The 15,015-nt window shown below is 38.9% G+C and overlaps 2 protein-coding genes and 1 long non-coding RNA gene across 3 annotated transcripts in view; all 3 read left to right on the top strand.

Annotated features, from left to right (window-relative positions):
- The window catches only part of slc12a4 (solute carrier family 12 member 4), a 44,384-nt gene that overhangs the window by 22,479 nt on the left and 6,890 nt on the right, over positions 1-15,015 (top strand). Inside the window, 12 exon segments of the mRNA XM_080026157.1 lie at positions 6,738-6,792; positions 7,118-7,248; positions 7,729-7,970; positions 8,738-8,952; positions 9,419-9,583; positions 9,934-10,032; positions 10,144-10,201; positions 10,586-10,760; positions 11,410-11,528; positions 11,779-11,877; positions 12,127-12,246; positions 12,833-12,937. Coding sequence (XP_079882283.1) covers positions 6,738-6,792; positions 7,118-7,248; positions 7,729-7,970; positions 8,738-8,952; positions 9,419-9,583; positions 9,934-10,032; positions 10,144-10,201; positions 10,586-10,760; positions 11,410-11,528; positions 11,779-11,877; positions 12,127-12,246; positions 12,833-12,937 — 1,583 coding nt within the window.
- Positions 620-1,879, top strand: LOC307250096. Its single transcript, XR_013844865.1, has 3 exons — positions 620-1,281; positions 1,601-1,764; positions 1,863-1,879. It is a non-coding gene; the product is annotated as an uncharacterized lncRNA (long non-coding RNA).
- On the top strand, positions 2,653-5,166 carry LOC307262697 (uncharacterized protein; the record flags this gene model as incomplete). Its single annotated transcript, XM_080043653.1, has 4 exons — positions 2,653-2,787; positions 2,967-3,089; positions 4,331-4,417; positions 4,861-5,166. The coding sequence occupies 4 exons, from the start codon at positions 2,653-2,655 to the stop codon at positions 5,164-5,166; spliced, it is 651 nt and encodes a 216-aa protein (XP_079899779.1).

The following is a 15,015-nucleotide window of genomic DNA, read 5'->3' as shown; positions in this document are numbered from 1 at the left end:
ATGGCTGCCGGAATGTAGCCTACACACAGCGCCGTGGTTCTCGTCGCTGCAGTCTGCTATGCCAGAGCTGATTTTATTCATGGGTTAGTAACAACCGCATCAATTTCTAATTTTTAAAATAGTCCATTTCATAGTGCCATTTGTGAACTAAACGAGAGCTTTTCCTTGCTACCTGTTTGAATGAATAGGCTATGCAATAACCTTAATCACGTGTTTTTACTAATCCAATTTTCATGGGGTTTTAATATTGCGGTTCACAGTAAAAGTACGGAAGACTCGGCGGGCGTCTGGTGTTTTTTTAATTATTTTATTTAAACCACTGCTGGACGGCCATAGTCTGCTGTGAACGTCACGGGCACATCTACAAACAAGGCTGCATAATGGCTGCTGTTCAGGCTTCTGTGTGCTAACGTGAATTGTTATGTTATTTGGACCACGGCGGCGGAGGGTAGGCCTACCGAGGACCTCGCGATTATTTTATAATAACACACACAGTCGGCTCTACAATTGTTCATAGCTTCGGGAGTTATTTCTCATTTTAGTGTCTGCCTACTTGCTGTGTTTGTGTGAGGAGAGGGGAGAGAGTGGAGTGCTCTAATGCCACCTCTTCTTAGCTGCTTTCTTTAACTGTTTTAGTTACTCTACAATTAAGACAGGGGAAGAACGCAGACAGGAGGTGGGGGCATTAGAGCACAATACATCCGACCGGTGTTGTATTTATTTTTCTGTCTCCGTGTTGTATTTATTCCTGGCTGGCCGCGGACCTGTGCGCGCGCACACGCATGGCTAGGTGGACTTTGAACATAACGTTATTCAGTGGTCTTCAATAGCTCCCAATAGATTTAAAGCATAATAAATGGAACTTTGCCGTTTACAAGACTGGTGCACTTGTCTTGCTTTAAGCTGCCACTTTGAATAGAAATGAGAAGGTGCTATATTATTTGTTATGAATAAACTTTTTAAAAAAAAAGTAGATATCAGCTTAACTGCCTCTTACACTGAACTTTTAGCCTTATTATGGAGATATTTGTACTGTTGTATGTAAATAGGAAATAGTTATTTAACTACCAAGTCACATATCTGTCCCAATTCTCTTGTATTTTTTCCCCCTTCTGTTTCCAGTTTTGCATGCAAATGTAGGTTTTTATTTTTATTTTGTAAATTGCTTTGAGGAATATATACAGTAAAGTGCTTATTAAAGTCAAATATCTTTCTTAATTATCTTTTCTTTCTTTTTCCAGGTCTACATGTTTTGAATACAAACGTAAATGCGGTGGATTTGTAAGTATTGTACCTACTTCTCAGAAAATGATTGAAGAATAATTGAACATTATAGAGCGGTCCATGGATATTTTGGAAGAAACTGTCCATTGCCCTGTATCTACAGTGACTGTCATTTAGTTTTCCGATCACAACAATCTCTGAAAAACCACTTGAGACAACATGGAGTTTCACAGCATGGACCTATTGGACATTTAAACTTTAAAATTAACTGTCAGTTATACGATTTCAATGATCCAGTGACTATAAAACCATTTCTGTACATTGTGGTAGTGGACAACAAGGCATTCTTTATTCTTCAACCTTTCTCTGCCTGCAGTGCCTGGTACCTGGACCACTTCAGATGTTTTGAAGTTTGCAGCACTTATGATCTCCAACTGGTTGCGGTCGAAGCTGCTGAGCTGAACCACTACGCCCCTCTGTCAGCCTACACCGTGCAAGAAAGACACCTGATTTCTCCGAAGGCATCCCTACTGCACTGAGGTGATAATTTTGCTGATTGTCATGTGAATACCTATAACTGTGCACTAACCCTGACGCCTGTTTTTATTATAATACTTATGTTTTATACTTTTCTATAGCTCATCCTTTCACCGCCAAAATAAACATTCAAAATTATCTCTGCATGTGACAGGTGAGTCGGAGAAGGGTACTTAAACATAAGAGGAAAGTAACGTACATTGTCTCGTTTTCTAGTGTATTCTTTCCATGAAAGGTAACGTTTTGCTGAATTGTCTGATTGCTGAAACGCTGCCTTTAATTGAGTAAATATGCCAAAAAATTAGGCGGTGTGCGACACTTTCCTCTTAAAAGTGTCAGTGTTTCTGGAGAACCCTTGTTGTTTTGTCAGTGAATGTCTACTCATCTGCTACATGTCCGTACTTTGTGAGCAATAATAAAATCCAATGGTAATACACAGCCTAGGTTCTGTAAACTGGAATGTAAACAAAGGGGCCACCATAGCTAGCAACATGCCACTTTACAGAGCCTAGGCTTTGTATTCCCACTGCATTTGTTTGCAGCACACAGAGTACGGACAGGTAGCAGATCGTGAGGAGAAATTCACGGATTATGATAAGCATTCTTCCCCGAATCGCTGACTCTACCTTAAGCTTTACTGCCAAAATATACAACATTTTAAAATCAATTTTCAGGTATTTCATAGGGTTTAATTAAGGCATTCAATTTATAGTCTGGCAGAACAAAAATTCAACACCTTACAGTGCACTCTCCTACTATAACGGTTCAATTGAACATTTTATTTCACCTTGAAGTTACTCGTATGATATCCATAGGCCGATTTATGATATTTGATCATGACACAACCATTTTTGTAACACAATTTCTATTTTTTATTAGTTGGGATTCACCATGTTGCTGCGCGTCATCCTTAGCCAAGAGGACATCCGGAGGATAACAATTGACAGCATGACAGAGATTGTGGAGGATGAGCCACCTGTGGCGGACGTCAGAGAAAGATGGCCGGCACTGTTCTCTGAACGTCAGGTAAAAGTATTTTTCTATTTCAGATGCGGTTAGGACGATCAGATTTGCTAAATAATTCATTTAAGAATGGTTAATATGTCATGAATAATTTGGTGTAAAAATGTTTTTCTGCAACAACAGTAAAGTAATTGAATTTACAGCCAACCGCTTCTGTTCCTTTGCTTTTTTCTGCCTACCAGATTGACCTGAAAGACTCCCTCTTCGCTGGCCTTGACAAGTATCTGCTGGGGTTCCTTGAGGTGTACAGAGCCAGGATGGGTCTGGTGGAGCTGAACAGCCTTTTGAGGACTCTGGATATTGACGTACGTGTGTTCTTGTCTATCTATCTAGTCCATAACCTTCCCATGCGTTACAGATCATAGAGCAATAGTTTCAAAACCTCTTGTAGACTCACATTTTGAGCTAGAACTTTTGGCATACTTCTATAATGAAAAGTTATTTAACCCATTGATGACTATGGCAATCTAGGATGCATGTCCTTAATGCCTGAGGGTTTTCTGAAAAAATAGTACGAATTGTCAAGTCTACCAAAACCTTAATATCTAAGCCTGCGTAGCACATAGAAACATGAAATAAAATACATTTAAAAGTTAAGGTTCACAGGTTGTATTTAAACATGCTCCCTTAGCACTTACAGACCAACACCTTTTTCTAAAAATCGTCAATTAGATGGGGGAGAAAAAAAAATATATATAAAATATTTAAAAATAATGTGCTAAATGAGGTTATAATCCTGCTTCCTTTTAGCATGGATAGTAGTGACTGAGTGTATAGTGGAGGGATAAAGATAGACAGATAGAGGAAGGAAGAGATAGCTTTATTTTATTATTTAGTTAAATTATCACTGGCACCATAAATCCGACTTCCCAGTACAACTGGAACGCAGACTGACTCCTGCTGTCGGGAGCCCATCACCACGGAGATGAAAACGAAACTGAAACTTAACTATCGCCTGGCTGGGCTGAATTTGAGTTGGAGCAGCAAAATATAACCTAAATTCATAAATATTGTTAATAAATAGATGCAATGTGTTGTGTGATTTTCGTCAGTAGCCTATAGTAGGCCTAGATTCTGTGCTCCGAACGCCACTAACTGTTCTGTAATACACTATCGCCGACACAGCTGGAGTATTTTTTTATTATTATTATTTTGTATTTCTTTCTTTCTTTATTTTTTGATTGTCGTGATTTTCGGCAAACCGCACAACTTTTGGGTGCTCACGTGGTCTTAAAAAATCAACAAAACCCACCTCATGTGTATTTGAACCAATGACGGTGCATTCTATGTTGCGCACGTCATGAAAATTAGATAAAGTAACAATGCTATGCAGCATCAGGCAGGAGATACAATGTGGCATCGCGCAGCAGCCGTCATCAATGGGTTAATTCATTTTAGTCCAATATCCATCTTTTCCAAACATATTGATTATTTCTGAACTGGAACGAGTATGAAGACTTAAGTAGAAGATATAACATCACTTAGAATTATATTCTGATTTCTGGTCTAATACATCCCATTTGTTTGTTGTTTATTATTTTTACAGGGTTCCAACCAAAGGCAAAGGGCAGTTGTTTTGATGGGGCTCCCCCACTATTTAAAAGATGGGTCCACACTGTATAAGAAAGTACAGGTATGTTTTTCAATAATAATTTAACAGACCACACACCAGATAAACCAGCACCACACATTCTAGAGAGGCAGAAGTGATCATTGAGAGGGATTATTAGTGTGACTCTGCTTTGTTTTATCGTAAATGTTGCATACTCTGCCTTTAATCTGTTTAAAAATGTCCCACATGATTTTATTTGTAATAATTCACCCAATTCACATTACAATGAAAGAAAAGTTCCAATATATCTTGTCATATGTGTTTGAACCATACTTGATGGATCACAAAACAAGTTATCTAAATTTTTGGAAAATTTATTTAAATTGAGTTGGCCAATATGGCTAACAGAAATGTGCACTCCCTAATATTGGTATCTGTTACTGCTGTTGTTATGAAACCTGAAATTCCCCATGGGTATCAGTAAAGGTTTATCTTTTTTTAACATATTTGTCCACTTTGTCTAGGTCACAGATGCAGAGGAGGACTGGACAAAGGGAATGGCAGTCGGCATCCTTATGGTGGCACAGATTGATGAGCTGGTCCGTTTTGCAGTGGTCCTCGAGGAAGAGATCATCTTTCCAAGTCTAAGTGATTTTCCAACTGCTGTGGCACTGCTGATGGGTCTGCTCTTTGCCCTTAACATCGACTACCCCAGGGGCCTTAGGTACACTTTTGAAGTTATTCAGAAGGTGCTTATGGACATTGTTGGAGGGCAATGCTCTGCCTTGGTTCATGGCTTAAAAAAACGACTCTTGAGGAAGAAAATGTAAGCTTAAAAAGCACAGTTTACGCACATTTATCTGACCAAAAGTGAACATTGTTGAGTGATAAGTGAATGGCTTTGAATGGTGTTAAGGCCTTTGCACACCGGGCGCGACGCGAATAAACGCAACGTAAAAGCGAATGTTTTGAAATGTGAATTTTGTCGCGTCTCACTTTAGAAGCGACGTCCCAGAAAAATCGAACTCAGTTCGAAAAATTAAAAAACGCAAATTCGCGATGCGAAATGACGGCGCTGGTGTGGAAGCTTGTATTGACTCTGTATGTTCGTTAATTAACGGATTAATCGCACGAATAAAACGCGCCCGGTGTGCAAAGGCCTTTACTGATACTTTTTTATGCACTTTCTGTAAATCCACATTGTTGCATGGCAACAAATTATATATTTTTTTCAAGTTGACACCACCTATATATGATGTGTATTTTTGGTAGTCATTTACAACTGGAAATGCATATTTTCAGACTAGTTTTCCCCCTGCATTCCTTTTTTTTAATGTTTTGTTGCACTATTTTTAAAGGCAAATTGTTGAATGCCAACTAATGTTATCACAATCTGTAGAAGAAATTTGGGGGAGGAAATTATTTTAGGATTGATATCTAAATGAAATGCACTACAAATAACAAGTATTTGGCAAATATGTGTGCACAATATAATTGGTAACAAAATAATATATGCAGAAAAGGGCTGTAAAAATCCTCAACAGTACAGATTTGATATTTTGATGACGTGTCGGTACAGTTGTAACTTGTTACTGTTTTTTTTATGTGAATATTTCATCTTCAGTAAAAAGGTAGGCCTACAATAAAACTGTTGGTCAGTGACTGCCAAAATCTCTGGTGTAAAGGCTCCTCATTTACTCTTTTGAAAAAAAAATCCTTAGACGTAATGAAATGTGATGTACTCAGATAATATGTAGTGAGCAATGTTTTTACAGGTTAAAAAGAGAAATCATATCCACTTAGAAATGTAAGTAGATCTTAATAGAGTATTTAAGATATTGGTAAGTGCAAATAACTAGTATATCAGTTAAATTAACGTATACATTTATGTTAACTTGATTGAGGTTTACATTCAATCAGTTCATAAATGTAAGTACATCTCACTAGTATTGCAGTTAAATCAACTTATAAATTTATGTCATCTTGATTGGGGTTTGTTTTCAATCAGTTCATAAATGTAAGTTAATCTCACTAGTTTTGTAGTTACATCAACAAGAAAATGTATGTTACTTATAATGCTATTTAAGTTTAATCAACTAATACATTTAAGTAGTTTTGACTCAAGGTGAAGTTATGTCAACTAAAGGTTTCAAGTAATATGGACTGAAGATGGAGTTGAGTCAACTAGCAATATCTAGTTAAGATAACTTATTGTCTTAGTTGTCTTGACATAAAATTTCAAGGCAGCATGGACACTTGAATTTTTAAGTTGAAACAACAAGTTCGGGTTTACAGTGTGTGGTATCATTAAGGGCCAGGCTATATTGTAACACCCACATGATTCTATGACGTCTCTGTGTACTTTTTCCATATTAATCTCTTTTTCCCCTTTCCTCTGCAGACAATGCTCACGGCCATATCAATGAGTGCCATTGCTACTAACGGCGTCGTGCCAGGTAATACTGTGAACCTTCCCACTACATTGCATAGACTGAAGAAAGTCCCTTAGCACTCCGTTTATCCATCACAAATCCTTCACCAGTAGCCTACCTTACATATTTTCACACATTGTGTGCATAACTGAATTGGCATTATTGGGACATAAACATAACTTGCTAACCCTTGATAACAACTCTGAGAATATTTTCAATTACACATTCTACCACTTGGGGGCAGCAGAGTTTCACTGTTGTGTCCTCTTCATCTAGTAAACAATGTGGACTTTCCATTTCCAGAGGCTTTGAGTATCTAACAGTGTTTTTTGTTGTTGTTCTGTTTCAGCTGGTGGGGCATACTTCATGATCTCGCGCTCCCTCGGCCCTGAGTTCGGAGGAGCTGTGGGACTGTGCTTCTACTTGGGCACCACATTCGCTTCAGCCATGTACATACTGGGCGCCGTCGAAATATTCTTGGTCAGTTTGCTTATGAAACATTATTCTGTGGTTATATTTCATCTCACATTTGTACAATATGTGATTCCTAAACACTTATCTTTCTTAAAGCTATAGTGCCTAACTTTTTAAAATATAAATGAATGTCGTTACATTCAAGCCATCGACAAACAAGTTGACACAGAGCTGATTAAGCCTATCAGCTCTACAAAACTCTCTCTGTTTTCCTTAGTATGTCAGCATTTACAAACTAGTGTCGCCCCCCTTACACTGGTGCAGGAGCTCAGAAAAACCTCAACAAGCACCCAAGAAATGTTTCAGTTGTTGATTCTACTGCCTAAGGCTTATCTCATGTAGATGCACCGACATTATTGTTGTAATTACTCAGAATTCCTCATGGGGACGACATCATTTACGCACTATAACTTTAAACTATATTACAACAGTCATGACATGCATATTACATACACTTCATATCCATTTACTGTTTTTTTTCCACAGAAATATCTGGTCCCTCAAGCGGCAATCTTTCACTCCACAGGCCCGCCTGCCAGTGACAGTGCCATGTTGAACAATATGCGAGTGTACGGCTCTATCTGCCTCAGTCTGATGGCGGTGGTGGTTTTCGTGGGGGTGAAATATGTCAACAAGCTAGCCTCTCTGTTCCTGGCCTGTGTCATTATCTCAATTGTCTCCATCTATGCCGGGGCAATCAAATCCATGACTCATCCACCAGAATTTCCGTAAGTCTGCATAGAGAAGGTTTGATGAAATAAACAGATGTCTTTAAAAGGAAGTATAGGCCTCTAGTGTTATTCACGGGACCGTATTGTTGAAGAAGGGTTTTAAGTATCAAATTTTTGTGTGAGACAATTTTATTTCATAATAAAGAATAAGCGAAAAAATGTGTTGCTCTTTTATTATTCAATATTTTTCTGTTTTGTTATGATTCTGTTTCCCATATGCTCCCAATTACTTGCAATGTTTTTGTCAAATATAGTTAGATATTTTATGTTGAAGCCACGTCCATCCCATCACCATACATTTGAGGAAATAACACTTATAGGTGGAGTAAGCAATTCTGCAGAATGCTTGTTGTCAAGATTACTTTTTGTAAAAATCAGTGAATATGTATCACAATCCGCTGTGTGTGCGTTGACAAAAAAGCTTGTGTTAATACACAGCCTAGACTCTTTAAACGGGCATGTTGCTAGCTTTGGTGGGCCCCCTTTTAACCCAATTTTTGTTACATGCCCGTTTGCAGAGCCTACACTGTGTATTAACAACACCATATATTTTTTTCAGCGAGCACACAGTACGTACAGGTAGCAGATCATGAGAAGATATTCAGTGATTTTGACAACAAGCGTTCTACAATCAATACTACTAATTAACATTTAGTTATGATGGACAAGGTATATTATGCAATGACAAATAACAATGATGTTGGTTGTGAGAAAAAATTTACAACTAACATAGTAACCCCCCCCCCCCCCTGTCTTTTCTTTAGGATCTGCATGCTTGGAAACAGGACGTTGGTGCGAGATCGTTTTGACGTTTGTGCTAAGACCGTTATGAAGGGGAACATGACAGTGAGCAGTCAGCTATGGGACAGGTTCTGTCTCCCTGGTAACATGAGCAGCCCTCAGTGTGATGAATACTTCCTCCAGAACAATGTGACGGAGATACAGGCCATCCCTGGACTCAGCAGCGGCATCATCAGAGGTACATTTATCATGTGTTGACAAGGGATTGAAGTGTACAGCATTGGGTTGTGTTAAATAATAAATGTAAAACACATACATGTTTCAAGTTTATACAGCTCTGGAAAAAATAAGAGGTATTGGTGTGTGTAAAATTAACATACAGTATAAACTGTATATTTGTTTAATTATATTGATGACTGACAAGATTTCTTCCAAATTCGAAATAAAAATATTATTTCATGTAAAGATGCCAATTGTTTGGACTGGGAGTCGTCTTACATTTTTCCAGAGATTTACAGTATATTATTCAACATACTGTCCGGTAATTATAATTTATGAATGTAATGTCATTGTTTTTCCTCCGAAAATAAAATAATGCCTCTATATTCATAAATATCCTGCTTCACCAATAGCTGATCCACTGTCTATGTGATCTAATTCAGTTTCATTACCAATTTTTCAAATGTCTAATTCCCTGTTGTTAGACAACATGTGGGGCGACTACCAGCAGAAAGGGGAGATCTTGGAGAAGGCGGGGCTGGAGTCGTCCGATGCCCACGGTGCCATGGAGAACTTTGGGATGTACGTGTCAGCGGACATCGCTACGTCATTCACTCTACTGGTCGGGATCTTCTTCCCCTCTGCCACAGGTATAACAAAACCATCATAAACCAGAAGAAAAAGTTATGTTATAGCACAAAAATTGGTCTCCAAAATGATTTTTATTTAATTTTTTTTTACAAAATTGTTAACCTGAAATGCAAATCATATTGCAAATGATATGATTGCGAAAAAGTACTAAAAGGTCACTGGAGTCACTGGTTGACCTCACATTTAAAAAAGCTTTTGGTACCAGCTATGTTGTCTTTCTCAGACAAGTAACTGGTCTGCAAATTCAACTTAATGTGGAAGATTTAAACCTCCCTCTAAATCAGCCAGCAGGGGGCACATTTAACCCGTTTTTTAACATGGTGTTTGTTTTTAACCTGCTGTCTTGCAGGTATCATGGCCGGCTCCAACAGATCTGGAGATCTCCGTGATGCTCAGAAGTCCATCCCTGTGGGCACCATCTTAGCTATCACCACCACTTCACTTGTCTGTATCCTTCATTTTTGGACCTACACCTAAAACGAATTCCTATGCTCCTTTGAACAGCATATTTACCATACATCTTTGTGTCACATTGCACTCCTTGACATCTTGTGTTCAGATATCAGTTCTGTGGTCCTGTTTGGGTCATGTATTGAAGGAGTAGTCCTAAGGGATAAGTAAGTTTAATGTGTGTCCTACTGCATGGTTGTGCTGTCATAACACTTGTTGTAAAATACAATTTAAAGTAGCTATGAGGAACTTCTAAATATTTTTAAAACAGTCAAATTTTTCCTCTGATTATCATAAATGACAGTAAACAAGTCCATCAATGCAAATAATTTTTTTATTTTTATATAGTATTTCTTAATGCCTTTGTCCGGGTATACGCTTACCCAGGAACAACCGCTGGCGTCGTAAGAAACATTACAGCTTTTGTCCAAAGGGAACAATGGAATGAACCCAAACTTCCTCATAGCAACTTTAACAATGGAAAAATAAATAACTATATCACAAAAGTCCAGTCATATTCTCAGTCATATTCAGTGATCATGTACTTGCAGGTTTGGGGACGGCGTTAGTAAAACCTTGGTGGTGGGAACGCTGTCCTGGCCGTCTCCGTGGGTGATTGTGATTGGTTCATTCTTCTCCACTGTCGGGGCGGGTCTGCAGTCGCTCACTGGAGCTCCAAGACTTCTACAAGCTATCGCCAAGGACAACATCATTCCCTTCCTCAGGGTGGGGTAGCATTACACACTGTTGATTATACATGGTTGAAATACTTCACATTATCTAAAAAGAAGCCATTTTTTTCAGTAACTTTCAGCAAGACATTAAAGGCGGTGTCAGCAATTCTGGAGAATGCTTGTTGTCAAAATCCCTTTTTTGTCAAAATTAGTGAATATCTCCTCATGATCCACTATTTGTCTACACTATGTGTGCGTGCACAGAAAAAAATCTAGTGTTAATACAAAGGCTAGGCTCTGTAAACAGGTATGTAAACAAAGAATATCTAAACAAAGGAGCTCTAACTGACCCACCACACCTAGCAACATACCATTTACAGGGCCTATGCTGTGTGCTAACGCTGGATTATTTTTCACCGCACACAGAGTATGTACGGGTAGCGAATCTATAGGTGTTATTCTCTGATTTTGACAAGAAGCATTGTCCAGAATCACTGATTCCACCTTTAAAGTCCCCTACAGACCTGAGAGACATATAGTCAGACACAACATATAGTCTGTATACTGCATGATAGCATTCAGTAGCTTTATCGTGCATGGAATGTTTGCATTCCACCCACACACTGATTTGAATATGACACAGTACCTAGGAAGTGATTTGCATGTCTAAACATGAATGATTTGAATTGTCTTTCATACAGGTGTTTGGTCACGGAAAGAGCAATGGAGAGCCTACCTGGGCACTACTACTGACTGGCCTCATAGCTGAGCTGGGCATACTCATTGCCTCACTGGATATGGTGGCTCCCATCCTCTCCATGTAAGCTCAGGAAAAAGGCACTCTTGCAATAATAAAAATGACAGATTCAAAGTCTACATACCTAAGTATAAGTGTATTTGATTGTCTAGAAAAGCGCTATATAAATCTTATAAATTATTCTTTATTATTACACTGTACACACCCACTCATCCATTTCTCTCATTTATGTTGTGTTGTATGCTACACGTCCAACAATACAACTATACGATATCTACTTCAAATTTGATGATATTTGTGTTTTTTTCAACAGGTTCTTCTTGATGTGCTATCTCTTTGTGAACTTAGCCTGTGCAGTGCAGACTCTTTTACGCACACCCAACTGGAGGCCGCGCTTTAAGTATTACCACTGGTGAGTACACAGACATACTGTATCTCTCAACATAATTATTATAGGAGCTGGGGTCATGCTTAATATGTCCCAGTACAATTGTCCTGTCAGTCTTAGGCATTCAAAACACCCATAAAGCCACTGTTTCATGCTACAGTTGCCTTCATTTAAGACCAATGCATTATGTAAAGGCTACTGTACTTACTTAATAATGTTACTGTTTTTGGTATGTCAAAATGTAACTCCAGACTCTTTGTGAAACATCCACAGGGCTCTGTCCTTCCTTGGCATGACTATGTGTGTGGCTCTCATGTTCATCTCCTCCTGGTACTATGCTATAGTGGCCATGTTTATCGCTGGGATGATCTACAAGTACATAGAGTACCAAGGGTAAGTGTGGAGTTGAATTCACTTTTCGTTCTGTACCTGTATGCTATGGGATGTGGATGGGGTTTGCATCTCCCTGCATTTCAAATAACCATACTTCCACGCTATTTAGCAGGGCAGAAAATGATTTAGGATGCTCTACTACATCTGGTCATATTTTTTCAGTGTGCACACAACAAGCATGCTTTTTTTCTTGGCTGTTCTGTCCCACAATCCTCTGCACAGCGGAACTTACATCACATCAACCTTGCGGAGAGAGAACAACCAATTTGCAATGAAATGGATGTACAGTATATGCTAAAGGGTCAAGTTCTGAAGTAATGATGAAAAAGAATGGCCACATTGTTTGCACATCGCATGTACTGTACTACTAGCTGTCATATGGTCTGGCTTTGCGAAACAATTATATGGAAAGCTGCCGTATGTAGAATAGTGAAAATAAAGAGCAGTAGATTTGGGAATGCAGTCCATTTCTGACCTCTGCACATCTGTAGAGGAAGCTGGTGGACGGTTGGGAGTGATTGTCTGTCAATCCCAAATCTTTCATGAGTTTCATGTCTTTTCTCTTTTCAAATGAAACCCTCAACAGAGCAGAGAAGGAGTGGGGAGACGGTATCAGAGGACTGTCCCTGAGCGCGGCCCGATACGCCCTGTTGAGACTAGAGGCCGGACCGCCGCACACCAAGAACTGGAGGTAAACGTTTCATTCTTTTGTTTTTCACATCACATCTGTATTCGGTTATGAGAATGAATAAACTATAAAGGAAGCAGCATCAAACACCACACACACTATCACTCTTTGTCGGCAAAGACTTCCCATTGTTTCTATTTATATGCCTGCGGAAGTATTATGGCCAATGGTGATAAAAATCAAATAAAATGAGAGGAAGACCTTTTTTTTGATTATGCTCTTAAAATAAATGCCTTGTGTAGTTGAATTGGTGAAACTGTTGCTACTTCAGAATCGGCTTTATTCTCAATATTTCGACTTTATTCACTGTGTTGTATTATACATTCCCCCCTTTAGAATGATGATAATGCGATACACAGCATACAGTACAACATATTGCTTTTATATGTTTAACCAGCTGTTGTTAATTCTAACACGCTATGAGGGTCATCTGGTGAAGTTGTTAATTCTAGCACGCTATGAGGGTCATCTGGTGAAGATGACACGTGTTGGAAGTTATGGCGTGAGAAAGAATGCTCTATTAAATTTGGACCTTGCTTGCTGGGCTTTTCCAGGAAAATAAAGGCTAATTTTTACGGAGCCCCTCTGGTGACATCCGAAAAAAAAAAAAAACTGTTTGCCCGACTTAGTGATCTGTTTGCATGACTTAATAATCTGTGGCCACAGTTTAATAATTCGTGGGAACGAGATACTTATTTTGAGGCCACGGTTTAATAATTTGTGGGAACGAGATACTTATGTTGTGGCCACGAATTAACAATTATAAAAGGAGTGCGATTCATGCCATGGAATCTGCATCAATGGTTGCATAGACGACATCTATTGTCAGCATCACTGTGGCGGAGGTAGGTCTGGATGTCGCGGACAACTACATTCTCCGTTCCAAAATTAGTCCTGACGATCCGGGGACAGCCACCGAACTGCTCTAAGGCCTCCATAAAGTAGCCTCCAATGACATGTGGATCACTGCTGGTGTATGCCGCTTTAAGCCAAATTATTTTTACGGGAAAAGCCGTCTATGCAACCATTGATGCAGATTCCATATGGTTTTAATTTATCATATGAATCGGTATGCCAGATATAATTAGGTCCTTCAGCAAAATACATCCTTCGGTTTAAACGCCTGGAACGGCGCATGGCTGAAGAGTCAGGATCAAGAGCTGCAAGAATCAAACGCACATCTTCCTTTTTTGCACGGATGCCATGTTTCATGCATTTGCTGTACATCCATCTGTATCCATGCAGGTTTCCATTTCGCTTCAGCTGTTGCATGATGAAGTCTATCACGTTACCGAGGTCATCGTATTGTCTTCGGCTGTACCCGTGCATTTTTAGCAGCCTAATTAAGTGCCTCTTACTTATAATAACTCCGTGCCTAACAGCAAGTGACTTTAGAATGTCATTGTAATTCATTCCGAGGTTAAAATAGAACGATATCTCTTCTATCTTGTCCGTAGCCGACATGCGTCTAACCCCTGCTGCAACAATAGACAACCCAGCACGCACTCCTTTTATAATTGTTAATTCGTGGCCACAACATAAGTATCTCGTTCCCACAAATTATTAAACCGTGGCCACAAAATAATTATCTCGTTCCCACAAATTATTAAACTGTGGCCACAGATTATTAAATCATGCAAACAGATCACTAAGTCGGGCAAACAGTTTTTTTTTTTTTTTTCGGATGTCACCAGAGGGGCTCCATACATTTTGCTGTATAAATAACCAATATAATGCTGCACTTCCTTGATAGTTAGGATTTTGGGTTGAAGAATGAAGGGGAGGCTGGGATAAACTTGGTAGGCTTTTTTTTTTTTAGTGAGGGATATTTTAGATGTTTAAGTCACATATGAAATGCACGTTTCTGCAGCATTTCTATGGCTTTATTTCAACATTGTTAGGACCCGATTCACAGTAAATTACAGTTATTTAAAGGCTATAGTACCAGCAGCAATGTGACATATGCTTTATATATTTGTTTGACCTGCAAGTCATAGAATAGGTGCTTGTCACTGGTAGTTTAAAAGTGTAATTTCATTCAAATCCAATCAGCAATACTCTTCCATCCTTCCCTCAGTTAG

The sequence above is a fragment of the Ammodytes marinus genome, assembly GCF_949987685.1.
Source record: "Ammodytes marinus genome assembly, chromosome: 1".
Lineage (NCBI taxonomy): Eukaryota > Metazoa > Chordata > Actinopteri > Uranoscopiformes > Ammodytidae > Ammodytes > Ammodytes marinus.
The sequence above is the reverse complement of the archived record's forward strand: the minus strand, read 5'-3'. Positions and strand labels throughout refer to the sequence as shown.